At 41.5% G+C, this 27,679-nt stretch overlaps 1 protein-coding gene across 1 annotated transcript; it reads left to right on the forward strand.

Annotated features, from left to right (window-relative positions):
* The first annotated feature begins 769 nt into the window (after nucleotides 1–769).
* nomo (nodal modulator) lies at nucleotides 770–27,221 on the forward strand. The gene is given in 48 exon segments (XM_037098846.1): nucleotides 770–1,002; nucleotides 2,930–3,194; nucleotides 3,340–3,488; nucleotides 3,622–3,777; nucleotides 3,870–3,955; nucleotides 4,048–4,193; nucleotides 4,272–4,419; nucleotides 5,424–5,606; nucleotides 5,743–5,888; nucleotides 6,158–6,272; nucleotides 6,499–6,596; nucleotides 7,291–7,474; nucleotides 7,566–7,696; nucleotides 7,918–8,073; nucleotides 8,168–8,246; nucleotides 8,361–8,552; nucleotides 9,721–9,777; nucleotides 9,779–9,949; nucleotides 10,598–10,687; nucleotides 10,775–10,820; nucleotides 10,932–11,032; nucleotides 11,353–11,459; nucleotides 11,558–11,630; nucleotides 13,321–13,473; nucleotides 13,668–13,805; nucleotides 15,084–15,173; nucleotides 15,295–15,400; nucleotides 15,518–15,668; nucleotides 15,786–15,963; nucleotides 16,630–16,771; nucleotides 16,862–16,993; nucleotides 17,668–17,804; nucleotides 17,915–18,002; nucleotides 18,211–18,274; nucleotides 18,361–18,456; nucleotides 18,550–18,771; nucleotides 19,126–19,208; nucleotides 19,338–19,497; nucleotides 20,645–20,771; nucleotides 21,676–21,789; nucleotides 21,968–22,095; nucleotides 22,184–22,325; nucleotides 22,572–22,655; nucleotides 24,147–24,257; nucleotides 24,347–24,448; nucleotides 24,608–24,727; nucleotides 24,834–24,926; nucleotides 25,244–27,221. Coding segments are annotated over 48 exon segments (5,988 nt in total). The 5' UTR covers nucleotides 770–986; the 3' UTR covers nucleotides 25,376–27,221.
* Nucleotides 27,222–27,679: the final 458 nt, after the last annotated feature.

A 27,679-nucleotide genomic window follows, 5' to 3' on the forward strand; every position in this document is an offset into this window, starting at 1 on the left:
TTAGAAATAAACTTAATTAATATAAAATGACATCAGCGCAGTGAAACAGTGAATTTCACTCAGAACTTCACTACTTTTTCTACATTATAAATCCAAGTTTCCATATTAATATATATTGGACAGCATGTGCACTGACACCAGTATATCTGTGATACGCCAATATCTCTAGAGATTTAAGAGTTTTAATCATTCAGATACATGTTGTTAAACCAGTAGAAATATGGCAGAATGAAACAGCAAAATATACATTAAAATGAAATAAGTTAATCAATATAAAATATTCATAAAGGTTATATCCAATCAAAGGAACACTATGTAGATCTGGAAGAAACTGTAAACAGTACTTAAAGATCTTCATTGACTGATTTATTTCCTATGCCTTAACAAACTAAATACACCATCTTTGTTTTCATGACTGAATAAGCTGAAAAACAAACTGACCTTGAATCATGACACAACTTCCTACTGTTTTACTTTGTTTATATCTGGCGGACCCTGCCAACAGTGTTCTGGGGACCTGATTCTCCCCATGAGAACAGCTTGTTTATTCAGTTATGAGGAAAATGAATACTTCTTGTATCATTTGCTTGTGTTATTACCTCATTAATATTGTTAACATTAAAACTCTGAGTTGGGAGTTTTTTTTCTCCAAAACTGCATAGTGCCCCTTTAAAATGAATATATATATATACATAAATATGACAAAATGAAAAAGGTACACAAATGTATATAAATGAATCAACATTTTAATAAACAACTTAAATGTCCATTCCGTGTGAGAGACAGAGGTCTGACACAGTGCGGTGCAGCAGGTCGGGGCTGCTCCCCTGGACCTGCTGGATCCTCATCCAGGAAGTTGTCTCTGGGAATAGCTGAGTTGTTTCCCTGGCGGCGGACACCGTCAACTCCCTGTAGACGAAGTTCATTTTTTAGCTTTTCGTCACTTTATCCAACACATAGGGTTTGTCATCTCGGAAGAGGGGACGATGGAGGTCGACTCAGGTAAACTATCCTCACTAACTTCGTCAAGTTCTTTAAAAGTAACTTTGGCAGTAGCTAACCAGCTAGTAATGCTAACCTCAAACTACTATCAGACGGTTGCTAACCACAAGCTAACAGCTGAGACCCGCTGGTTAGCTGTTTGTTAAGAAAGGCTTTGTGGAGGAGCTCAAGTTACAGAGTTTACAGAGTTGTTTGTCCAGTGTTTTCTTTAACCTATCGAAACTCAGCTGTTGGCACCTTTTCTGAGTGCTGAGTCTGCTTCTTGTTAGCCATTATCTGGTGGTGCTGCGCAAATACAGCAAGAGACGCAGAGGCAGTCTGTGTCAGCGTCGGTGCTGTGTTAGAAACTCCATGTTAACTCTCTTAAGCTGCACCTTGTCTTACTGTTGGAGCATTTTAACAGACATGAGCTTCACTGGACTGTAGGTGGGCTATACTGTGCTGCTATCCTGCAGGACGGATGTGGTGGTGGCTGCCAGACTAGTTATTAATCAGTAACATCTCTCTCCCTAGAGTTTGTGAATATATTACACTGTGTGGAAACTAATTGCATCTTAAAAAGTTTATTTTTCCGAGCATTAATTACACCAACTCACACAATTGTATTTAGTCCCTGAAGCTATTAAAAAGGGGCAAATTCTCAGTCTGAAATCAAAGCGCCTTCTTAACAACTTGTTTTAACAAAACCAGATTGTAATAGAAGGTGGGACACTGTACAATGTAATGAACACAATGCAGTGATCTGCAAAAAAACGTTTTAAACTATAATCAAATGAATGTGGTACTGAGACAACATATTAAGTGTTCATATTAATAAATTCAGATTGAGAATTTGATGCCTGCAACCCATAATCACAAAAGACAGTGGCATGTTTACCGCTGCGTTTCATCGCCTTACCTTTCACAGCACTCACACAGTAAGTGTTTGGAAACAGTGGACAGTAATTGTAGTTTTTAAAAATGATGCATCCCAGTGTTTTTTGGGGTAACATGTTTGTGTTCCTCACATATGTTATCATTTTATGACAGTCAAAGTTGAAATAGAATGTCCGTTTAAGGAATTGAGTGTTTGTAAAAGGTGGGGAATCATTTTTATCATGAATTATAATTGTTGTAGATGCATCCTGATTTGAATAAAATAAGTTTTGTCCTGTTCAGCTTTCTGTCACAAACCAATAATCTGTTAGGAGCCTACATTTATAAACTGTAGTCCTGCACTGAGACATTTTAATGTTTTACTTTCTGTCAGTTTTAACCGTTTACTAACTGTTTGGAAATGAAAAGTTGCAAAGCCTCAGTCTAATATTATCAAACACATCATCTATCACTTCTCCAGCCAACGATTGTTTTTATTGTTGATTACATTCTCACTCAAATCAGTTAGATGTACGAAAAAAGGATGAAAATGTAAATCAGTGTTTCCAAAAGCATGACAAAATCAGACATTTGGGGCAGATACCGATATTATTGTTTATTAAGGAGACAGTTGACCGATATTTGGAACCAATGTAAATTTGCAGTAATATTGAAATCTTGGTGTCAGAATTTAGAATAGCTAGCGATGGAATGTAATTAAGTGCATCACATCACACACAGTCAAGATAGTATTTCGATTTCTGCTACTTCGAATTTAAATTCCTCTACGTTTATTTGATAACTTAAGTAACTGGGTTTAATTGGCCAGGCTGATAATCAGTCTCTTCCATTATTCAGTTTACTGTCATAGAGGAGTAAGGAACCAGAAGATACTCACATTTAAGAAGCTGGAATCAGAGAATTTGGTGTTTTGATTTTTTTTTTTCAATGACCCAGACTGATTAATCTATCATCAAAATTGTTGGGGATTAATTTAATACTTCACAAATAATCAATTTATCATCGCAGCTCTAAACTCTGATCTAATCTACTTTATTTTTCCATTTCGAAGTCTTCTTCACTGATCGGAGCGGAAGAGTCACCAGTAACCCCCTGTTGGACCAGCTCCCCAGCTACCAGTCGCTGTTGTACCGCAGGAAGTCATCGGCCGCTGGCACCAAGCGAAGAAACAGCTCTAGAACGCGACTCGGCTCCTCCGGCAGTGGGAAATGGGCTGTGAGCACAGTCAGCCGGCAGGACGAGAAACAGAAGACTCAGGCGGAGCAGAGACCCATCCGGGAACTAGCCAGGCCCATGGCTGAGAAACGCATATGCAAGTAGGAAACACACGATCAAAGCTTCCTGACCAGCTTCTTGAAAAGAGAAGTTTAAACATACATCTGTTCCAATATATTGATTAATGATCTGATTGTTCAAAAGGTGTCCTATGATTTTCAACAAACAATGTGTCTGACTTGTTAGCACACAGCGCTTGGCAGAGGCTCAAGGGCTCAGCAGCTGGAGCCAGTTGAGGCAAAGCACCCGCAGGCTTCTGAGGAGGCTGAGGGAGGACGGCCAAGAGTGGGTGAGCTCCCTGAAGCTGTGGAGGGGAGACATCCATCTGATAGAGGGTGAGAGATGAAAACTGCTTCCTCCTCAGCCTCAGAGACATTTATTGATTTCTCCTCAGGATATGGCCAACATGAGTAAATAGAGGGAAAGTTTACAGATCGCTGTTCCTCTCGTCTCCTTTACATTCACCAGGGATGTTCGGCACCGGGATCCTGTCCTACTTCTCCTTCCTGCGCTTCCTGGTCATGCTCAACTTTATCATCTTCCTGCTCATGTTCAGCTTCGTCATGTTACCCATCATTGTTGCTCACCACACTTCAGGGAACATCACCTACAACCCGCATGATGGTGAGAGGACAGTTGTTTGGATGCTTGATTTTGTTCAACCCAATGAGCATAAAACGTTCCGGATCTAAAACTTTTCCCGTGTTTCACTACAGGAAGTGTGTGCAGTGTGTATCCAAGCAGTGCCCGTCGAGGTCTGGTCATCTTTCACGAGCACATTACAGATCTGCTGTCTGGTGGAGTAAGTCGTTGCACGTTAAATGATCTCTGGAAGAAAAAAGAAAGAATTTACATGTGGTTTCCTCACTCTTTTTTTTCTGCTAATTTTTTTAGGGCTTTCTGGAACAGACATACCTCTTCTATGGTTACTACAAGGTGGACAAAATACACTTTCCAAAGATGACCTACAATTTGCCGCTGGCCTACCTGCTGGCCACTATAGGCTACCTGTTCCTCAGTCTCATCTGGATTGTAAAAAGGTACAGAAAGGGCAAAAAAAAACCTTTCATTAAATTAAATTAATGGATGGTTCAGTTTCTGATCAACTTTTCTTTAAGGTCTGCCACAGGGTTCAAACGAAACCTGGTCCAGGATGAGGATCGTTTTCAGAGCTTTTGCAACAAGATTTTTGCCGGCTGGGACTTCTGCATCACCAACGAGAACGCTGCGAAGCTGAAGAGAAGCAGTTTGCTCTACGAGCTCAGGGTGAGTCGATCATTTTAGCCCAACACAACGTTTTGAAGAAGAGAATTCAGCAGGAGCAGTAAAATGAGATAAGGACATCAGTGGCTGTGTTTATATTCTTAGAGATCCCTAGACAGAGTTTTCTTAAAACCTGTATACAATTTTAATATATTTTGGTGTGTAATTAACTAATAGTTCTGGAACTGGTCCAGTAGGCTGCATCAGATTGCAGCCACAACTTTATGACATACTTGTTTTTTGCCACTGCCACAAAAACCGGCTGACAACGTTATGGAAAGGATCCCTACAGATATATACCTTTGTGTTACAGAGTAAAAGCCTATTTGTTTTTTATTTCACGCTTGCTGTTGCCAAATCCTCCAGGGTCCATTTACAGAAACAGTAATAATCATTGTAAAACACATTTCAGTCAGACTTGACAACACTCACCAAAACCATCTTGGCTCGTCATTTCACTGTTCCAACAATCAACTCTGGTTTGATATGAAAGGATTGTTAGTAGGAGTCTTAAAGAGTCTGATATTAAGTGTGTGTAACTTTCGAAAGTACTAGTCAAAGTAAATGATACATGTGTTTACGTTTAAAAATGTGCTACTTTGGCTCTGCTGTGGCATGCAGTCTACAGAGTAACTAAATGTATTAAATGTAGTTAAAAGCACAATATTTGCCAACATTGCAGCTGTTTCTGTTTAAACTGAAAGGAATATACACGAAAGTCTCTCTCTGTAGGGATGCTTTCCATAATGTGTTCAGAAACTTAGAAAATATGGCCCAGAATTCCTCTTCAACCCGCATGTGACGATGATGTCTACGTCTCTCTGTCTCCAGGATGTTTTATTTTTAGGAGCCTTTCAAAAAAAAACTCTTCTCAGCCTCAACTCTCTACGTAGACTGCTGTCAGACGTGTCATTAATAAATCATTTGGTTGTTGCAAGTGTTTGATCTCTGTATCCATCAAATGTTTGCCTGCCTCGTTCTAAAATGACATGTCGCTACATCCCCAGACGGATTTGGAGGAGGAGAGGATCAAACAGAAAATAGCAGATCGCACCCGCAAAGAGAAGTGTCGGATTTACGTCATCCGCCTCGTCCTCAACCTGTTTGTCATCGGCGTTCTGGCTAGTTGCTTCTACAGCATTTATATCGCCACCGTCTTCTCCCAGAAAGCCCAGCTGAATAATATAAAGGTAATGCCATTATCCAATTCTGGTCTTTTATTAGCATCCATCTGTCTGAGAATCTGCTTGTCATGACTGGAAGCTCCATTCGGAGAAAAACTGTCCACATTATCACATTCTCAGTGACTTTATGTTTTGGTTTCAGGTGAATTTTATCATGGATCTCATCTACGAGTATCTACCCTCAATTGTTATTACCATGGCCAACTTCATTACCCCCCTCCTCTTCTCCATCATCATCAATTATGAGGACTACTCGCCCGCCTTTGAGATCCGCTTCACGCTCATAAGGTACAACAAACTTCCGCTCACTGACCATGGTAACTTGAAGAGTGATTGCATTAGGAGACGACTACTGTCAGGTAAAATGTCATGTTTGCCGATACAAGAGGATGTATAATGTAACACGATTTCAATGAAAAAATGTACAAAGCGCAGGGAAGAAAAACATGCCATGATTAGTAACACTAAATGGCTGAATTTCTGTCTTTGAAAACATGAACTCAGATATATTCTTTTTCTTTCTTCCTCCTTTTCCTTCCTCCTTCATGTCTCCACAGGTGTGTCTTCATGCGGTTGACCAGTATCGGGGTTTTGCTCCTCTCTCTCTGGTCTCAGATCACTAAATGTAAAGAGGAGCCCTGCGTCTGTGGCTATAACCATTTGCTTTACTCTGTAAGTAATTTTTCTTGTAATCCAACATTATAATCACTTTATTTCCCGTGATCATGCACAGGTGCCAACATCGACCCTACTTTTAGCTGCGGGTCAACATGCATACCTCTAGCTCAGTCTTGATCCTGGGAAGAGTCTCAGAAACACTTCCCTCCAGTTTAATGGTGATATATTGCATGTGTATTTTTATTTGTGTCTCTGTCTGTCTCTGTGTTGTTGTCCACAGTGCTGGGAGACCCGTGTGGGCCAGGAGATGTACAAACTCACCATCTTTGACTTCATCATCATTCTCGCAGTCACCATCTTTGTGGAGTTTCCCAGAAAGTAAGTCCTGGAAAGGAAAAAGTGCTTAATCTCAAACCAGCCTTTAAATTTTCTACTAGTTCAGTGTTATCATCTTAATGCATATCAGGATGCATATTAGAGGTGGGATAAAATACAGATACAGAAATGTATATCATATCCCTTCCTCTCTTGATTTAATTATTGATATACTGATGCCAAATATTGATATTTTTATTAAAACATGCAGGTTCTCTAAACACTTTATGTGGTGGTAACATCTGTAAACTCTACTTACACAGATTGAAAATAATTCAGTCATAGCTGTATCCTTCCTTTAAACACTTTAACTCCATAGGTGTCCCACTTCCTGGCAGATCAGCCTTTTGCCTGTCAGTGGGTGTTTCAATGAAATGATTGTACACACAAACATGGAAAAGTGGCAGTTAGTATGTTAGTAGGCTTTCTGAACTTCTTCTTTTTATACACATTGCTTCCTCTCAGCTCATGTCAAATTCTATGAAATTGACACCACAATGCAGTGAAAAGATACATAATTCCTGCACTTACTTTCTTAAAGCCTTGTTCAAGTTTAATGTGTTTTAAATCTTGCATCCTGATCAATGTTCTTGCCTTTACCTCTACTAGTTGTAAATCCTAATGTGTGTAAATTTGTCTCATCCTTTGTTTTTGAGTCATTTCTAACAGTGTCTTTGTGCTGCCTCGCTCTCCTCAGGCTGATAGTGATGCACTGTGACTGTGGCCTGGCTAAGTGGTGGGGCCAGCAGGAGTTTGGTATTCCTCAGAATGTGCTGGAGATCGTCTACGGTCAGACCATCTGCTGGATCGGCACGTTCTACAGCCCGTTGCTGCCTGCCATCTGCACCATTAAATACTTCTTTATCTTCTATGTCAAGAAGGTGATTGTTTAGTTCTGACATGTTTTTCTAACATGGGTCAAAGTCAGAGAAAGTTTCTGAAGTTCTATTCCTTTCTGATTTTTGTTCGTAGGTCTCACTGGTAAACAACTGCCGTCCCGCCACGCGTCCGTTCCGAGCCTCCAGCTCCAACTTCTTCTTCCTGGGTGTGCTGCTGATAGGCCTGGCGCTGGCCTGTCTGCCAGTCACTGTTAGCGTAGCACAGTGAGTAATACACTGTTGATTCAGTCTGGTAGCTAATATCACATGCTTTAGTAGAACCATGTGTGTTGTACTGATATCAAAGTTCAGCATTTGTCTTGAACTTTATTGTTTAATATAAATGGAGACCGGATATTTTTTTTCCTCTGCAGTGACTGCTCATTGCCACTGCCTGCATGTTTCTCTTGGCATGTATACTCATTCACGTATCCCTTGTCACACAGAATAAACTGCTCCCAGGCCTGTGGACCATTTGTTAATTACAACACCTCCTGGGAGGTGGTGCCAGCTTCAGTATCCAAGCTACCAAGCGGAGTCCAAACACTGCTGTATGGCCTCTCATCGGAGGCCTTCGCTGTCTCCTTCTTTGTTGTCACATGGTACGCGTTTCTGTCTGCTGGTCCAGCATTGATGATCAGTACAAAACTGATGTTTTAACTCTTGTTGACAGTCTTTTCTTTCTCTCTCCTGCAGTTTGGCCATGTTTTATGTGATCGCACTTGCTGGAGCTCACAAAAGAGTTATTAACCAGCTAAGGGAGCAGCTGGTCATGGTAGGTTGACTTCAGTCTGTGTTACGATCTACTAAATATCTTTTCTTGATCAGATATAGACCATGCTTGATCATCGTTTGCGTTATTACCAAAATGGGGATCTACTATTTGCAGGAGGGCCGTGACAAGCGTTTTCTGATCCAAAAGCTGTGCCAGGCCCAGAAGTACTCAGCAATCAAATCCCCAGGGTCCAGATCGCAGCCCCGCAGCAGCAGCAGAAGCAGCCCCAGCTACCACACCAGCTTCGCCAACAACTTCACCGAAAGCATGTTCCTGGCACACCCGACTCCTGACTCGTCCACACATGTGTGAGGCTAAGGACTGAAATCGCAGAGACAAGGCTGGAATAGAAGACTATAGCTACTTAGTTCATATCTGAAATGTTCTCTTTTTATTGTGCAAACACTACAACTTGGGAGTTTCTGTGGGCCTGCTTTCATTAACGTGTGTTGTTCTGCTCAGTGTTCCTGTTTGTTGACAATCTGGTTGTTATAAAACTATTAAGACGCCACAATGCTCAAGTATTCTTAAACCAAAACAGTCATTGCTGGCCAGATGTTTTTGTGTGTTTTACTGCCATTTTTTTTCCTTCTGAGAAGGACTTGAATCGCTCTAACCACTGGAGTTTAAAAAAAACCTTTCTGAATTGTATGCACTTTATACGTATTAACACTAGTGTTTTCTTACTTTTTATAACTTTTGTGTGAACAGAATAGTGTGTGCATTGTGCATCTTGTGTGTTTTTACATCTGCCATTTATCATTATTAAAACATTCCGATGATGTGTAATAATGCATAAAAACTAATACATGTCAAAATACTCTCTGTAACTGTGTTCTTGTCAACATTATTGTGACATGATTTGTTTTGGGTTTTTTTTAAAGATTTTATTTCAATGTTTTTCAGTATATACAGTCTACATCTTGTACACTTCTTTCATCAACAGAACAAAGAGCCACATTCTCAAAGACAAAGCAAAAAAGGAAAGCAAAGAAAGTTTCTGATGAAAAAGAAAAATCCAACTTTGCTTATACATCACTGCATCTTGTAATAAATCTTGAGTTATTGAAATGAATGGGTTCAAATCTGTCCCGTACTCTGTATCCTCTAAGTGCTCCCATCAGTAAGATATTTACTTTAATGTTAGATGTAGAGTATTTATATAATAACTGTTATTATTGCTGCATGTTGGGAATTTTAGTACTTAAATGTTTACATCAGATTTGGGAGAAAATGCTGCTTTACTTTGTTGTGACACTTCTGTAAGTGACTGCAGTTACTGCCTTAAACTTTTGACATGGAAAATATAAATATTGAAATGTATCAAATAAACTTTACTTTTTGGATTATTTCTTCTCTCCGTTTCTTAAATTTTCTCTTGTCAACTCCCACAAACCCGTCTTGAGCGCAGGATCCTCCCTCCTCCGGCCCAGCAGAGGGCGCTGCTCCGGACTCGTCTCTCGCTCGGTGACAGCAGCTCAGCTGCTACGGAACCGGAGGCAGCGTGCTGTTGCTCGGCTCAGCGACAGATCAGTCAGTCAGTCAAAATGTTGAGAATAACGATCCGGGCAGACGTGGGAGCCCTTTGGGTTTTGTTCTGTATCACATATTCTCAGTTCTTGACCGTCTCTTCTGATGACATAGTGGTGGCGTGCGGGGGATTCGTGAAATCCGACGTGGAGATCAACTACTCTCTGATCGAGGTGAGAGTGCAAACGTCCAGGCTAGCTAGCTAGAAGCTAGCTAACGGCTAGCTGGTTTGTCGTAGTAAGCTAGGTTAAAGGTTAGTGAGGTGGAGACTGGAGGTCTGGTTGAATGACAGTTTGAATGAAATAACCACAACAAATATCTACTTCAACTCACCATGCTCTCTATGTTGCTTCCAAACGTAAAGTAGAGCAATAAATGTAGTTTTATCTTACTTTAGCAGCCTGCTAAGGTGCTGTTTCTTGTTCTTTTTGCACGCAGTCATTGTTGGCCCAAAACCTATATGTTAAATTACCTCAGCTTTAATATAACATTATTTTTGTTACACGTGGCAGCTTTCTGTTAATCCTCAAACCTGTCTGTCAACGAGGAGGACGATACCTGTGAGCCATCAATCCTAATCCCTGCTCATTCACAGGCTCCATGGGATTAGCCATTTGGCTAATTGGCGAAATTAAGTAAATCCCAGATAGAGTGGTCTGTTAGCTGATGACAGGTGGTTCACTTTGCTCAACCAATGTGTCTTCCATTTTACTGTTTAAAACAACATAGACGATAGAATCGACTGGTCCCCTGATGTAAAATTGCAGGTTTAATGATCAGACTGAATGTTGATCAGTTTTTCTGTCTTCTGTCATTCACAGATTAAACTGTACACCAAACAAGGATCCTTGAAATACCAAACGGATTGTGCTCCAATCAATGGCTACTTCATGATCCCTCTCTATGACAAGGCATGAGACTGTTTCTTTTAAGCCCTTTTCATTCTTCTAGTCACAGATGGTGATCGTAATGTATTAACTTGTCTTTTTTTTTCACAGGGAGACTTTGTTTTGAAGATTGAGCCTCCTCTCGGGTGGAGCTTTGGTAAGATCGTATAAAGGCTAGACCAGTGATCATCATTATTATTAATGTCAGCTGTTCTCACATACTTGTTTCTGCGTCTACGATTTATGCATTTTTCCCTCTAACTCTCAGAGCCGACCAGTGTCGACCTCCATGTGGATGGAGTGAGTGACATCTGTACGAAAGAAGAAGACATCAACTTTGTCTTCACAGGCTTCTCAGTCTCGGGAACGGTGAGAATTGTTAAAGATTTCCTGCCCCGTCATCTTGTCATGTCATCTTAAAATTCCTACTCAAGATTTAAACTTATTGCAGTTGTATGCATGTTGAAAAAAAGTGCTAAGGTGTACAGCAGAGTGAGCTGCAGCTCTGCGCAGTTATATTAGTGCTTCTGTGTGCTTGGATGACTGTCCAGTTCTTATCTGCGTAACAAACTCCAGAAAAAACAATTTGATTTCATTTTCGCCCTTCTTTGTAAGCTTGATCTTGGAAAGGTGTCAGTCTAGGAATGAACTCATTTCCCTGATCATGTAATATGCCCTCCATTGTTCAGGTTCTGAGTAAAGGCCATCTCTTGGGTCCGGCTGGAGTAGAAGTCAAACTCAGCCGAGTGGGAACAGAGGAGAAACTCCAGAGTGTTGCCACACAGCCTGGAGGAAAGTAAGTGGGTCACACAATGAGCTTTACACAGGTGTTTCTGCAGTAAACACATGTCTTAACCCCTATTTCCTTTTCCTAAATGTGTCTTTTTAACACAGGTATACCTTTTTAAAAGTACTACCTGGAAACTATGACATCACAGCTTCCCATCCGTCCTGGACTCTGGAGCAGGTTGGTACCTCGCCTCAGTTTTTCGTCAGGTTACGTCAGCAGAGTATGTAGAAACATGAATATAGCGTATATGTAGGGTTTGAACATTACAGAACCGTCTCTGAAAATATCACATTGTCACTATTATCAGTTACACTGACCCTTAAAAGAATATTGATTCTTATTTTTTCCGGGGATAAGTAAACGATTTTGTTATGATGTCACAAAACAATATGTCCAGGCAGACATGAAACATGATGTGATTTGATAGTGTTGTTAAATGTACAACACTTTTAACAAACGTACACGGTTAACATACCGGTTATCTATAATTCAATCTATAATTAATAATTCAATATTATAGATGTACACAGTATGTTAACCATACATTTTCTTCCCACATTGAAACTGGTATACATCACTGCGCTATAATGTGACTTTCCCATTTGGATTTAGGTGTTTTGTTTTTTGTTATGCTGCTTTGTCATTTCCTAGAAATTGAAAGACCGTATTTTATCTGTGGGCTCGAGCTTTGTATTGATGATCTCGCAAACTTTCCTCAAAGATGCACTATGTAAGAATTGTCCTGTCCAGCACTAACACCAAACAAATAGGGGGCAGCATATCACTAGAGTTACTGCAGCTAGCTAGCGAGCTAAGTAAACCATGCAAATAGAGTTTCGGCACACACAGGGAAGTGTTGGTGTTTACACTGCAAGCACAGGAGCTTTGGACCAGGAATGACCAGGCCTAGCAGGCTAGCATGCTAACTTTAGTGGATATCTCTGCAACACAATACAAAGAAATCATAACATTAAAATTGTTATTTTTTTTTAGATTCTGTTGATATTTAGTCATATTTTTTTTTAAATGTACAGTGTGTGCAGATAATGATCTGTTGGCTGATGAAAATCTGATGAAAATCAGCCAACCAATGCATTGGTTCGTCTCTAATTGCAAGAGAGACTTAAGATCATTAAGATTTGTTCCCATTCATTTCTTGGTGTAATTATATGAAATACATTATAAAACTCTCCAGCTCTGTCTTCAACATTTAGCCCAGCTGACTGCCTCCTGATCAAGAGCAAATGACTCTGCTAGACATTATTATCATGGTCAAATCTTAATGTCTTAAATTCTCCTGCACACAGTTAAATTAGCGATGTATTGATAGACTGTCATTTAGATTATAATCTCACATGCAAGGGAGACCTGAGAACAGATTACATGTATACACTAAATCACACACAGAGAATGATGAAATGAAAACAGTGGCTCTGAATATTAATAGATGAACCACCTAATGATGATTTAAAAAAATGGATGAAGGCACTTGAGGCAGAAGTGGGACAGATCAGCAGGTTTGTAACTAATGATTTCAAGCAGCAGTCAGGTTAGCCCTGTGTTAGACATCACTTTCTGATGCATACTTGGGTATTAACACTCTGCTGGGCACCACAGACTGGCTGTTCTCCATCTGAGTAGTGTCATTAATACAATGAAGGATACATGTCTCAGAGGCCGTTTTAATTCTTTTTCGTCCCTGAGTGTGAGGTTATTATTCATCCGTCCGCTCAGCTGATAAGGTTCCCTGTCAGGTTAGCAGGTTTCTTAACTAATGATCTCCAGCAGTAATCACATTGCTCCTGACAGGGCCATTATTCCGACCCTCACTGTAACTTCCGTGGTGACCTTTGCCGTCTTCCTATAGAGCACCACCTCAGTGCACGTCTCCAATGCCAACGCACCGGCCGCTGACCATCTGGTCGTTGGAGGCTACGACGTCTCGGGGGAGGTCCGCAGTGATGGAGAGCCCATGAAAGAGGTCACCTTCCTGCTGTACTCTGCCACAGTCAAGAGAGAGGTAAACCAACAGTGTTTTTACATTTTTAGAAATGGCAAGGAGTGGAGCGACATCGTGATGTCACTGGGCTGCAGAGTTTGATGAAAGTCATTATGTTATCCCTGCAGTATTTCTAGAATATCATAGATTTTCCTTTAGATAATAACCACAAAACTACAATTTACATTCCGCCACATTTGTTGTTGTGTTTTCAGGACGTGGGTGGCTGTAACATGTCCCCAGTGGAGGGAGCAGATTCTGGAGACAGCTCCCTGATCTACATGTGCAGCGCTCTGTCCAGAGAGGACGGGACCTTCGTCTTCCCCTCACTGGCCAGTGGCGAGTACACTGTGGTAAGCTTTTTCTGTATAAACCAGAAGAAGGCTGTCGTCCTTTCTAATCGCGCATAAAATTTTAGATTGTAGCCGTGGTAGATTTTAGGACACCTGCGGTTACCATGGTGACAGCAAGTGCGGTCTGACACTACAGCAAACACTCCTTGAGCAGCTGCCTTGTCTGAAATGCAGCGGAGGAGGATCTGGTGTGTCTGTCAGCAGCTTTCTGACGAAAGAGGAGCTTTTTCCTGAGACATCCTCACAAAAGAAGCCAGCCTGAGTTTCACCGGTCGGAGGCTTTTATTTAACTTCTCTTATTTGCTGTAAAGACAGTGAGCAGTAAACAAGGAGACTGGGATCAGTGCTGTAAAATTTCACTGGATTTTTGTTTATTTGCAGATATTTCTTTATTCTTTATTTTTCTTATTCTTATTCTTATTTCTTATGAGTTCATACAAGAGTATAACCTCGGATGGACGTGTAACAGTTTAACACCCTCTTTCTCTACTTGTCCATATAACAGGGCTGGTCAACATTATAAACATAAACATTACAGTCAATCGCCAGAGTTAACCAAGAGACTGTTTTTTTTTTTTTTTTCATCCGTAGCCTCTGGACGGATGTTACAGAGTCACCCTTAAAACAGAATAAAAGATTAAAATTATGAAGATGTCCCACTTAATCTTGTTGAAGAACAGTATGACATCATGTTCTGTCAACCACAACAGCAGAATGGATTTCTTACCTGCCACCTAGCCCGTACCATGCTTACATAGGCTATGTGAATCTGGCAGGAGAATGTTGGACTTCGCCATCATCACTAAAAACTACTCAATAGAGAAATATTAACTAAATAACAAATACATTAAAGGGATATTGCAAAATATGCAGGATTTGGGTCATATCAAGATTTGGGTTTGATTTTGTGTCATTGTTCCTTTAATCCGCACACTGCATTGATAATGACCGCCGCTCTCTCTTGTAAATATCTGGATTTCTTTCTGTCAACTAAGGAATTTATAATGACTATGAAAAGAAACACACATAGCACTGGTAAATAAACACCTACCAGACAACAACCCCACCCACCCGTCCTCAAAACAAGCTATGAAAGCCGAACCGTTCAAATAGAAACCAAGAGAGAGGGAAAAAAAAATGATTAAGCATGCTTGATGTGAGTATGGCAGCATGGAGAAGAGTAAAATAACAGATCTTCTCCAGTCTTAAATAATGCACAGCTTCCCTAATCCACTCTCCAGTCCTGCTTCCACTTCATCCTTTGTTTACTCCCTCCAGGTTCCTTTCTACAGAGGAGAAAGGATCACATTTGACGTCGCTCCCTCTAGGATGAATTTCAAGGTGGAACACAACAGTTTGAAACTAGAGGTAAAGAGTCAAATTATGTCCGTTTCTCTTACAATGATGTCTTTATTTTGCAAATATAATTACATTTGTTCATGGTACCACATTTTGACATGTGACACTGTTTCTGTTGCTTTGCATGTAGCCCATCTTCCGGGTCATGGGCTTCTCTGTGACGGGTAGAGTCCTCAACAGTCTCGGTGGGGAGGGCGTCCCCGATGCCACAGTGTCCCTCAACAACCAGATCAAAGGTAACCAGTGTAGAAGAGATGTACTGTTGTATAGAAGCAACACAATTCAGACATCGGTTGTTGTCGTTGTTCACACATTTCCACACCGAGGCTCACCTTGATATTCTGTCTTCACAGTCCTCAGCAAGGAGGACGGTTCTTTCCGGTTGGAGAACATGACGGCCGGCACCTACACCATCCGCGTCAACAAGGAGCTCATGTTCTTCGAGCCAATCACAGTGAAGATCGCTCCCAACACACCCCAACTCCCTGACATCATCACAGCCGGGTTCGTCTGGCCCGTCCTGCTTTTTTGTGGACTCGGCCTCAGTGCCCTCAGCTTGGCTTTTGATATTACCACATCTCCGACTAGCTTTATCTAACTTCTAATGTCGGCCCCTCGCAGGTTCAGCGTGTGTGGCCAGATCTCCATCAGCCACCTGCCAGAGGGCATGAAGCAGCAGGGCCGCTACAAGGTCACTCTGTCACACCAGGACCAAGACAAGACCCCCAGCAAGACCATCGACTCCGATCCTCAGGGGGCCTTCTGCTTTCAGGCCAAACCTGGTGACTACAGTGTTCACGTGAGTATTCACATTCAAACACAAGCCTTTTACTAATATATTTCAAAACCAAAACTTTTTGGCCCTTAGACTCACTGGCTAATTAAAGGAAGACTATGTAGTTTTGGGGAAGAAATTTTCATTAGAAGAGAAAGATCCTTTTTTACTGTTTTTTTTTAATGCCTCAACAAACTAGATAAACCATCTCTCTTTGTTTTCATGACAGAATAAATACACTGACTTAAAGGACAACACAGTTTCATACAGTTTTACTTTGTTTATCTGTGGCAGACCCTGCCACCTTTCTATCTTCAGTGACCTTGTTTTCCCCTGAGAACAGCTTGTTTATTCAGTTATGGAAATGATTAATATTAGAGTATATAGAGTTTGTATTGTTATCACCTCATTCATATTGTAAACATTAAAATTTTGAGTTTAAATTTATTTTCCAAAATATACATAGTGCCCCTTTAAATGGTAAAGAAGCTTCCACTCAGCTCTTCTCAGCAACCAAGGATTAGTATTTTTTTTTTCATTATAGATTAATCTGCAGATTATATGATTAATCATGGAAATAGTCTATAAAATGTCAAAGAAATGTGAAAAATGATTAAAGTGCTTATATTGTCATGAGATTTAAAACCTTTCTTGCACGAGATGACTCTGGTCGTGTCTCCATGTGTCCAGGTGTCTCTCCCTGAGGCGGAGGTGAAAGCCGGCCTGGCTCTGCAGCCTCAGGCCCTGGAGGTCTCCCTAGTGGACCGGCCCCTCACAGACTTGCTCTTCACCCAATTCATGGCTTCTGTCTCCGGGAAAGTCTACTGCTTGGGTAATTTTGCGCTTGATATGTTTCCATAACACTACATCCGTGTTCGTATTTCAACATGAACTGACCTTGTGTCCTCTGGTCGACCTCTAGCGTCCTGCGATGACCTGTCGGTCACCCTGCAGCCAGTGAGTCGTCAGGGGGAGAGGAGGGCGGTGGCTCTGTCTGGCAGCAGTGACACGCTCAGCTTCTCCTTCGAAAATGTTTTACCTGGAAAATACAAAGGTCAGAACCACCTTCCATTTATAATTATAGTAATAATAAGTGTCATCTGTATTCTTTTAGTCTGTGTAATGTTTATATTCATTTAGTGTTGTTCAGAGCTGTTGCAAAATTAAAAATGTTGCAGTTTGCAGCATAAATGCAAAGTCAGCGTGCAAGTTTCGACTGGCCGCCCGCAAGCCAGCTGTCATATATAAACGGATTCCTCCGTCCCATTTATATATTTACAGTGAAACTGCACTAATTATTCTCTAACATTTGTGGGGAAATCAATTAGTAATTACCAGCTTTCGATCATAATTGGTATTTAGCAGCAGCTTTCTGGAAGCTCACATTATTCAGCCAGTGTTTCAGCACCTTCTGGTGCTGCATCCATCTCACTCGCTGTTCAATACACACAATCTGTTTTGTGTGCCTGCGAGCTGTCTGCACACACAGCGTCTTTGAGGCATGTTTACTCAGCTCGCAGTGTTGCCAGGCCCGAGCAGTGTGAGAAGTTTACTTTCTAAAAGCGTCTCTGTAAAGATAAGAGAATGATCAGATCTTGTTTGTGAAGGCTTCGACCTTGGTGGGTGTGATAGATTGAAGGATTTCGACAAACATTCACAACTTAGAGTAGAATTAACAGAGAAACTATTTGTTTATTATTTGCTCTCCTCTGTCTTTACACGTCTCAGTGAGTATTTCTCACGAGGAGTGGTGCTGGAAGCATAAGTCCGTGGAAGTGGAGGTTCTGGACTCGGACGTCTTGGGGGTGGAGTTCAGACAGATTGGCTACATCCTCCGCTGCTCCCTCTCACACGCAATTACCTTGGTCAGTAATCAGTTACTCTACAGTAGCTTCGCCTGCTGCTTGTTGTAGCAGATGGTGGCACGCCGACAAATTATTTTTCTAACTCCTACTAAACACATTTTTCATTGCAGGAGTTCTTCCAAGATGGCAGCAAACCTGAGAACGTCGGCGTGTACAACCTCTCCAAGGGAGTGAACCGCTTCTGCCTCTCCAAGCCAGGTGAAGTTCATCCTCCCGACCTCTCATTAGCTAAACATAGCACGAATTAGCATATCTAGAATAGAAAAAAAAAAAAGAAAATCAGTGTACCGACTGTTCCCTTGTGCATAGTTAGAGTGCAGTGTTTTGAACCAAAGGGTCTGTGTCAGACTTGCCTAAATATAAAACTGGAACAGAATAATTAATCATGCCACAATGGTTTGTCCAGGTGTTTACAAAGTCACCCCTCGCTCCTGCCACCAGTTTGAGCAGGAATTCTACACCTACGACACGTAAGTAATGAAAAGCTGTGTCCATTTTTGTGTTCTGCCTCTTATGCAGTTCAGCCGAATGACCGTTGTTAACTTACACCCAACAGCTCGGCCCCCAGCATCCTCACCCTCACTGCAGTGCGGCATCACATGACCGGGCTCATCACCACCGACAAGATCCTGGACGTCACCGTTACCATCAAGTAATGAAGACTCTGCCGCCCTCTGTGCTCATTCTTCAGACACTCAGTGTGCTAATGTGAGCTTAAACGTATATTTCCGTTCCCCTCGGTCAGATCATCCATCGAGAGCGAGCCGGCTCTGGTGCTGGGCCCCCTGCGGAGCCTGGAGGAGCAGAGGCAGGAGCAGCAGCTGCAGGAGATTCTGCTGCGCCGTCAGGAACGAGAGCGCCGCGCCGCTGAAGAGGACGGAGGAGCCCGGGATGATAGCCCTCCTATCCAAGAGAGGGCTGACGAGCTGACAGGACCCTTCCACTACGAGTTCTCCTACTGGGCCAGGTCAGTGCCACAGATATTTCACTACATGCACCAAGTGCATTTTTTATTTTTATTTTTTTATTTTTATGAAATGCACCCTGGTTTGTTGAAGCAAAACTTCCCTGTTACAGTTTTATCTCCACAGGCTCATACTTTTATTGAGTAACTATATATTCTCTCACTCTGTTGCTCTTCTTGTACCGATGGATCTCCAACATCTCTGGAATGAATTAACTGGAACCCCAAATAACTCCCATCACTTGGCAGCTTTATTTTTAGTGTCTGGTTGACATCCACTATTAATAATCATCAGTCTTCTTTGGTCTTGAGCGGATGCGACGATGGTGAGTCAGTATACTCTGTGTGACTGTGCAGGGCCGGAGAGAAGATCACAGTGACGCCCTCCTCTAAGGAACTGCTGTTCTACCCTCCAGAGGTAGAAGCCACGATCACTGGAGGTAGGTTTCTCCACGCATACTCCAATCTAACAAATACACCTGCTTTTTAAGTATTTCATTCTGTACAAAAGTGGTTGGGAGAGAGCTTAAAAACAACAGCGAGCTAAATCAATCGCACCATGTCGACAGAGTCGTGTCCAGGTCGGCTGGTGGACATCGCAGGGCGTGCAGGTCTCTTCCTGGAGGGCAAGGTGTCACCAGAGCTCCAGGGTGTGGAGATCTCCATCACGGAAAGAGGAGCTGCTGCACCGCTCATCAGTGTGGCCACTAACGAGATGGGAGCATACAGGTAGGAGAGCCCAGCACCTTACATGAGAGATGAGAACAATGTGCATCAAAACTAGATGCGACACAAAGAGCTGAAAACAACTCAACATTTCAAGCCACACAGCAGTGTCGAAACAGCAGCCGTGTGTTGGTTCTAGTTAAATCTCTGGCAGTAATGTCATTCTCTTCAAGCCCAAAGAGTAGCGAGTGCTGGTCAGCCAAACAAAGAATTAAATCGCAATCTGTGTGCGAGAGACCGACCAGTTTGTGCGGTCTGTTTGAAAGGACTTCAGGATAAACACTGTCAAAAGGGCTGACGACGTTGAGCTCATGAAGTGCTGCATCTGTGCTGTCCATGCCATGAAAACCATATTGAGATCTTTGACTGACCACTGGGGACGAACGACCGAGCCAAACAGATGTTGTACATGTACATGCAGATGAGCAGCTTGGTGAGAGTAGCTTTTTAGCCGCACAGACTTTATGTACATTTTTAGCTTCAGCGTGACTTCCACTTTCTGAGGACATTGCTGTCTTTGATGTCAAGTAAACAAGTAAACATCAATAAATCTGCTTGGAAATTACAAGAAAGAATATGTTTTTAAGTTTTCCTCTGTATTTCTGTACAGATATGTGTAAGTTGAATTGCTAATGGCTAATTTTAATGGTGGCACATCCCATGTCATTACTCACCTAATTCATAGCACCTTATACTTCCTGTTTTACATCCTCTAGTTCCAAAGTTGTTTGTCTAAAACTTAAGACAAAGAATAAAGCAATAAAACCTATTGATTCATTTGTTTTTTTCATGCTACATTATAAATATTTGTTTGATGCCCAAATTACAGTTAGCCTACATGTGGTTTTAGATGTCAGAATGGGTCTGCAGTTTAATTTTCATTCATTTTCTGACCTCAGCAGTTTCCTTAACCAGCAGGGACATGCTAGTCTTTTCAGTTAACTTTAAAGCCAGTATGTCAGTTTTGCAACATTATCCACTTAATGTGCAATAATGCCCTTTTTTAAAAGTGTCTTCCCTTCTTTGAATATTAGGGTTTTAATAATTAATTAAGTGTGTCAGCTGGTGTTGATATATGGCATATGACACATAGTTGATAAAATGCACCTGCGGACTCCTAACCACCTTTTTGCTGCTCTCTCTCTGTCAGTGTGGGTCCTCTCCACAGCGACCGGCAGTATGACATCAGCGCCAGTAAAGAAGGTTTCGTCCTGAGTCCGGTGGAGGGAACCCAGGGAGACTTCAAAGCGTTCGCTCTGGCTGGTGTCACCTTCAAGGTACATGTGACCGGCCTAACTTGCACACATCCGAGTAACCACCAGCCACTGGTACATTTACTGTTATTATATGTTAGTGTCTAGCTGACGCTCTGATCCAGAGTGTCTTCTCATCATCGCTCTTTGTTCAAATTTCACTGATTATGCCTATTAAATGGAATATGAAATGACGTGAAGTGTTGTTAGTTCTGCTGCATGTTTTCACTAAGTATAATTAAAAGAAACGATCTTTGATGATAGTTGAATCAGTTTTCTGCTCGGCTGTGTTTCGCCTTTGTACTGCCTTTGTTGAAAAAAGGTCTGAAATTATCCACAATGACAATGAGATCCCGACACAAATGATCAGTGTTAGTTTCCTGATCGTGCTGTGTAATAAATTGCTTTTAAAATCTTTTGTACAGCGTCGGAATACAGAGTTTTGAGTCCTTTTTTAATTTTTTTTTTTTATCCTCCCTGACACAAAACATTGGAGATGGTAAATTCGACTGTCAGCCTGATTATATCCACAATTTCACGATATGAGCCGTGACTTTTCAAGGTTTCTCTGTGCTGTACTAGCATCTTGACAGCGAGCATTTAGTGTGCTTAGGCACAGCACATTTTGTTTATTTTTTAGCTGTGTCTTTTATTTTTTTAATACTTATGCACAGTCCAATTCCAATTTCTGAATAGTTTTAAGAATTAAAAGTTTTTCTTTGAAGAAATTGCTGTGTTAAGTGGAATTTAATGTTTAAAGGACAAGAATATTGTTTACAGCAATTTTTTTTCAGGTACAACATCATCCACCAAAAGTAGTAATTGTGGCAAACCTAGAAGTCCTCACAGACACTTCAGAAGTGAAATAAATGAGTTACTGACATGATCTATAACCTGTACTCTCCCTCTCTTTCCTGCTGTGTTGTAGATCAAATCAGAGGATGGTCACCCCCTGTCAGGTGTGCTCCTGTCTCTTAGCGGAGGACAGTTTCGCTCCAATCTGCTGACCCAGGACACCGGCCTGCTCACCTTCAACAACCTGGTAGGGATCCAGATACACATCCATTTGCTCTTGCCGTCTTAATGTCCCTCCTGTGATGTAAGATATCACGTCGGCTGTGAATATGATTATAGGGATGCTTTGACTGGTGTTGCGCTCAAGCTAATGTGTGTATTCTTCTGCTTTCCATTTGACATAATCACTGTTTTTCTCTCCTCAGAGTCCCGGTCAGTACTACTTCAAGCCGATGATGAAGGAGTTCCGCTTCGAGCCAGCGTCTCAGATGATCACAGTGGAGGAGGGTCAAAACCTCAGCATTGATATAACCGGCATCAAGACTGCTTACAGGTAAAAAAAAAACATGTGCAGCAAGTTTTACAGTCGAGTTCCACTTGAGTGTTTTCAGTAATCACTGCCTTGTTGCTGTCTTGCCCAGCTGCTATGGAGCAGTGCAATCTCTGAGTGGGGACGCAGAGAGGGACGTGGCCGTGGAGGCGGTGGGACAGGGAGAGTGTAGCATCTACAGCGAGGACACCGTCACCGACGAGGAAGGTCGCTTCAGACTCAGGGGTCTGCTGGTGAGTACACTAGGAACAGACCGGAGGGTTTAAAAGTAAAATAATCACATTTTGTAGCTCACTGTCTTGTTGTAGATCACTGGGAAAATTAGTGACTTGAGCTTTTTTTAAAATCACATTGTGTAAGCAGTTCTTGATTGTACACAGCAAGATTATTAAAACCCTCATGCTGTACTCGTTTTTTAGCTTCTAAGCTTTTCTACTGTTCACGTTAAATGACGCAATTGTTGTGATGTTTCTTTGCAGCCTGGTTGCAAATATCTCATTCAGCTGCGAGCTGAAGGCAACGACCACATCGAGAGGGCCTTACCACAACACAGAGCTGTAGAGGTAAGACGCAGGCTTTGTTTAAGGTCATCAAGCCTTCCCGCAGCTGAATGATGAGCTCAGTAAACAGTCATTCAACTTTTGGCAAGGTTGGAAAGAATTCATGTATCATTTTTAAAGAATTAGAATATTAAAGGAATCGTTTAATTTAAGAAACTGTCAGATTAAGCATGAGCCAGATTTACACTGTTCTAACTCAGAACTCACTGATAGCATGACAAAATGTTTTTCATTTGTTTCATTTGTTTATTCCATGCATTCTTATTTCCAGTCAATATCTGATTCCTACATGATCCAAAATGCAACTGCAGGCAGTATAGGGGAAGCTGCAACCTTGTTATGCTAATAGCAGCCCTGATAAGGGCTGTAGAGGTCTGGTGTGGAGGTTCTAAGTGGAGATTCAGACCCCGAACAGCTGGGTGGCTGGGTGTTGTTTAAGTTAATGGTAGGACATGAAACATGATCCAAGAAGTCCAGATGTGGAAACAGATGTGTGTGATTTAAATTTCTACCAGACTCCAAGACACTGCAAAACAGATACGGACATACAGGATTTCTACAGCTTGAGAGAGGAACAGTAGAAGAAGCCAGATGATGTTGCATACTGATGCGGCAAAAACTGACCTTGGTTCACACTTCTAACGGGCGACCCAGCATTGTTTTGCTGCATTAGCACCCCAACTGTGTCACCAGACCGGTCTCAAGGAAATTAATGAGAGAAAGTTACATTTAAAGGTGAAATCTGTAAGAATGTAGAATGGAATGTGAAGACGTAACAGTTTTGATGTCACATCCAAGGTGTCTATGTTTTGTGGTGCAGAGGTAACTTGTATCTTCAGCCCACACCGATGATGACTCAACTAACATCACTTGAGGACATTTATCAGTTGTCATACAGCTCCCTCTGCATCCACAAAACACCTAACACAACTTTGTCTTGCATACAGTTTGCAGTAGAACTCACCAGGGGCTGTAAACGGACCTTGATGTGTTAAATCAATGGAGTTCCCCTCCAACCAACGCGAACTGCCACATATGTTTATTTAGTCTCCCAGTTGTGCAGTTTTGTGAGATGTTGCCAAACAGCTACACATTTTTTCAATGTCACAGTGTTCTGAAAGGTTCCTATAAGCTGTGCACTGAAAACTAGATAGGAGGGTATGGAAAACCTTTGTAATTGAATTGGTAAAATAACTGTGGGAACCCTGTGATTATGACTTATCAGCAGCCTTATCACATGGCTCCTTTCTGTACACAGAACAAAAGCAACGATAATCCCATTGCAAGTTTAAACCTCTCTGTTCATAATTTTAGCTCGTCTGAAGAGTGCAGGCCCCCTAATCTCTCTGGCAGGGCAGGAAATGCCTTAATTCCACTTAATTCTCTGTTATTATCACACCGTGTGACTTGTAGAAAAGCTTTATACGCCCTTCACATTTTCTTCAAGAGTCCTTGGTTTGTATCTGTGCATTAAGCCCCTGTGCTCCTTCTCAGGTGGGCAGCAATGATATCGACGGGGTCAACATCATCGCCTTCAGGCAAATTAATCAGTTTGACCTCAGTGGAAACGTCCACACGTCTCCTGAACATCTCCCCACGCTTTCGGTAGGACTGCTTGGCTTACTTTATCTCTGGTCCATTTAATTGTTAACCACAGTTCTACTTAAACTTTCACAACTTTTCCTTTTGTCCAGGTGAAGCTTTACAAGAGTGACAATCTGGACAACCCAATCAACAGTGTCTCTCTGGGACAGTCGCTCTTCTTCCACTTCCCTCCTCTGGACAGAGATGGAGAGGTACCCACTTGTAATTCTGCTCTCAGAGGACACTATTGGGTCCAAGCTGTGGAAAGAACAGTCCAAAAACCAGAAATCGTACATTATTCATCGGCTAAAAGTCTCCCTAGTGTTGACACACTTGTGTATCTCACCTTCACCTTCCTCTGTCTGCTCCAGAGCTACGTGCTGATGCTGTACTCCACGTTGTCGCGGTCGCAGTATGACTTCACTCTGCCTCAGGTCACCTTCACCTCCAGTGGCTACCACAAGCACATCACACTCACCTTCAACCCCACTGTAAGATACACAATAAGTTTTCCTGACTTATGTGAGGCGTAATGTGACTGGTTTTGTGTTGATTGGGCTTTTTCCTCTTGTGTTAATGTTTGTGTATTCCCTACAGCGTAAAGTGCCTGACCAGGATGTTGCCCAGGGCTCCTATATAGCTCTGCCCCTCACTCTGCTGCTCCTTTTAGCTGCGTACAACCACGAGAAGGTACGTAACACACTTTTTTTTTAAAGAGCTTTCCTTGCTCGACTATTAAATTTGGAATCTTTTTAGTTGGAATAAACCTCACAGGAATTTGGCCTTATCACGCCTGAGCCTGAAATTTGGAATGACATCAAGAAGAATGTTCTACTTCCTGCAGTTTTCATGTTGTATAATCAGTACTTATCCGTGTATTAATTCCTGGTAATCACATTTTGTCTTTTTTTTTTTTTTCTTTCAGGGATTTTCTTAATATTTCAAGTTGGAAACTGTTAATCCAAACAAGCATTTGGTTAATACCTTTTTGTGGACCTGTTTTGCAGGTAATCCCCCTCCTGTTACAGCTGGTGAATCGTATCCAGGGAGTGAGGAGCATGGCCCAGGCCAGCGGGGACAGCGCCGCTCTTGATGAGGCCAAACGTCAGGCCAAGAGACAGAAGGCCAGGCGTACATGAGGACGCAACCACGGCTCACTTCAGACCACATCAGTGTATGACAAATACTACACCTGCACCCCTGGTTACAGCCTCAGAATAGAGTATCAGATAAACCTCCTAACATTTGGAGCGGCTGTTAATCGTTGGTACTTGTGAACTATTTAGCTCGCTAAGATGTGATTTGGCCCAGAGTGAAGCGCAACACGAATCGCTCGGCGCCCGTTACCACCACCACCACCTCATCATCAGCCATTCAGACTCACTGGACTGATAGCTGATATTTTACAGGTTGTTTTTCTTCTGTTATTTTTTGTTTCTTTTTCCAGAACACACTATGTCTAAGAAAATTGTTAATATTTGTGATAGAATATGAGCCATTTTTATACCTTTGTAATTTATCTAGGTCAACTCAAATCTTTTGTGTGTGTGTTTTGAAAGCACTTGAATGCGTTTGATCAGTCCGGACGTAGTTTAGGACCATCAGGCACCGCGGATTAATCATGTGTCACACCTACTAGCATTGGTGTCAATTCAGATAATACACAAAGGGGATAAACACACAAAAAATTGTCAAATAGACTGAAATTCAATAAGACCTATTCATAACTAACAATTTCAAATTAACGACTTGACTTCAGGATGTCAAGTTTTATATCTACTTAGAGATCAGACAAGAGTCACAAGGATTCGAGCTTGTGAAATGATCATCAGAACTTGTAAACCTGTCAGGAAATAAGTTTGTGAGTATGTAGTGGAGACCTGTGGTTGTAGAGAATTTTGAGAATGTCTAAATGATATTTGTTTTCACCACAGCGTTTACACAGTGTCTCTAAGAAAAATGATATCCCAAGCAAAGATTCAAAGCACAAATCTGTGTGAAACTCAAATCTTTACACACTAAACTGTCTTCTGTTCTGAATGTGAACCCGAGCGTTCACAAAAGCTAACCTGGACTACAAATCTTTTCTTAACATCCACATAACAATTTAACAGGTCTACGAACGAAAAATGAACTTTGAACTTTTGTAAAACTTCATTTCACAAGCTCCAAATCTTTTTGGCCCTTATTTGACCCCATAGGTTTGATATTAAAGCTGCACTATGTAGTAAGACATTTGTAAATTAGACAATAATGAAGAAAGGTGGCAGGGTCCGCCAAATGTAAACAAAGTATAACGGGATGAAATTGTGTCGTCTTTTAAGGTCAGTTTGTTTATTCCGTCATGAAAACAAAGAGAGTTTGTGTATCTAGTTGGTTTAAGCATGACAACCAGTCAACGAAGATTTTTCTCTTCTGATGGAAACATCTTCCAAAAAACTACATAGTGCACCTTTTAAACTGACTCGGGTCCCCAAACTGAATTGAGTCCCATAACACCGTCATAAACGGGGGTTTAATTCTGTAACCACTAGCTGTGATTGAGGGACAGCCAAAGACAAGCTCATAAAAGCTTTGTACAATTGTCAGCCATGTCACTTAAAATGCAGAACACCCACACATTACTGTAATGCACTCCACTTCTGATGGTGTTTTATAAACTGTTAAGTGTGATGCTAGATTGACTGTGTGTCAGGTTCTCCATCAGCTCAGGAAAGTGGTGGTTAATAGGATGCCAGAAATGTGGGTTTAAATGCTGTGTGAAGAGATTTGTTTTTTGGGCTGGGGGAGCTATGGGGGGGGGTAACTGATAGTTGATTAATTTATTAACATATTGCTAATCAGATGTGAATGATAACCTTCTTTGTATTCTGGGAAATGTCTTTCAGATGCGTGCTTGTTGTTTGGACGGTGTTCTGTCAGATGAAGCGGGCGACAAGCTTTTTTTTTTTTTTCTATTTTATAAAAGACATTAAATTTTAAGAAGACTCACGTCCACAGAAGTGCAAATCGAATATCTACAGAGGCTTCATCTCGACCTTGAGTCAAACTCCAAAAGATAAGGCAGAATTCTAATTTCACAAGCTCATTTTCTTACCACCAAGCTGTGTAATGCACTGACAAAAAAAAACTATGGAGCCCAATTATTGCTCTGTATTTAATTCATCAGCTCTCAGTTGTGGCTTCTGAAAGATGAGAAGGCCACCGACTATTTACTGAGTTGAAAGATATTCCAATTAGTCTACATTTATGGGAAGTTGATTAGTTTGGTTGGGGAGGGAGAGGGAGGATAAAGGGGGTGGGGTGTAATTGTCATCTGGTCAGAATCTGTTCTTTTTTTTTTTGTTGTTGAGATAATGAATAAAGTTTGACTGAGAGGAAATTAACTGGACTGTTTGTGGTTTTGCCTCTAGGGGGCAGTGTAACTTTATGCATGATTGTTG

This window comes from Acanthopagrus latus, chromosome 1 (assembly GCF_904848185.1).
Source record: "Acanthopagrus latus isolate v.2019 chromosome 1, fAcaLat1.1, whole genome shotgun sequence".
In the NCBI taxonomy this organism is placed as follows: Eukaryota; Metazoa; Chordata; class Actinopteri; order Spariformes; family Sparidae; genus Acanthopagrus; species Acanthopagrus latus.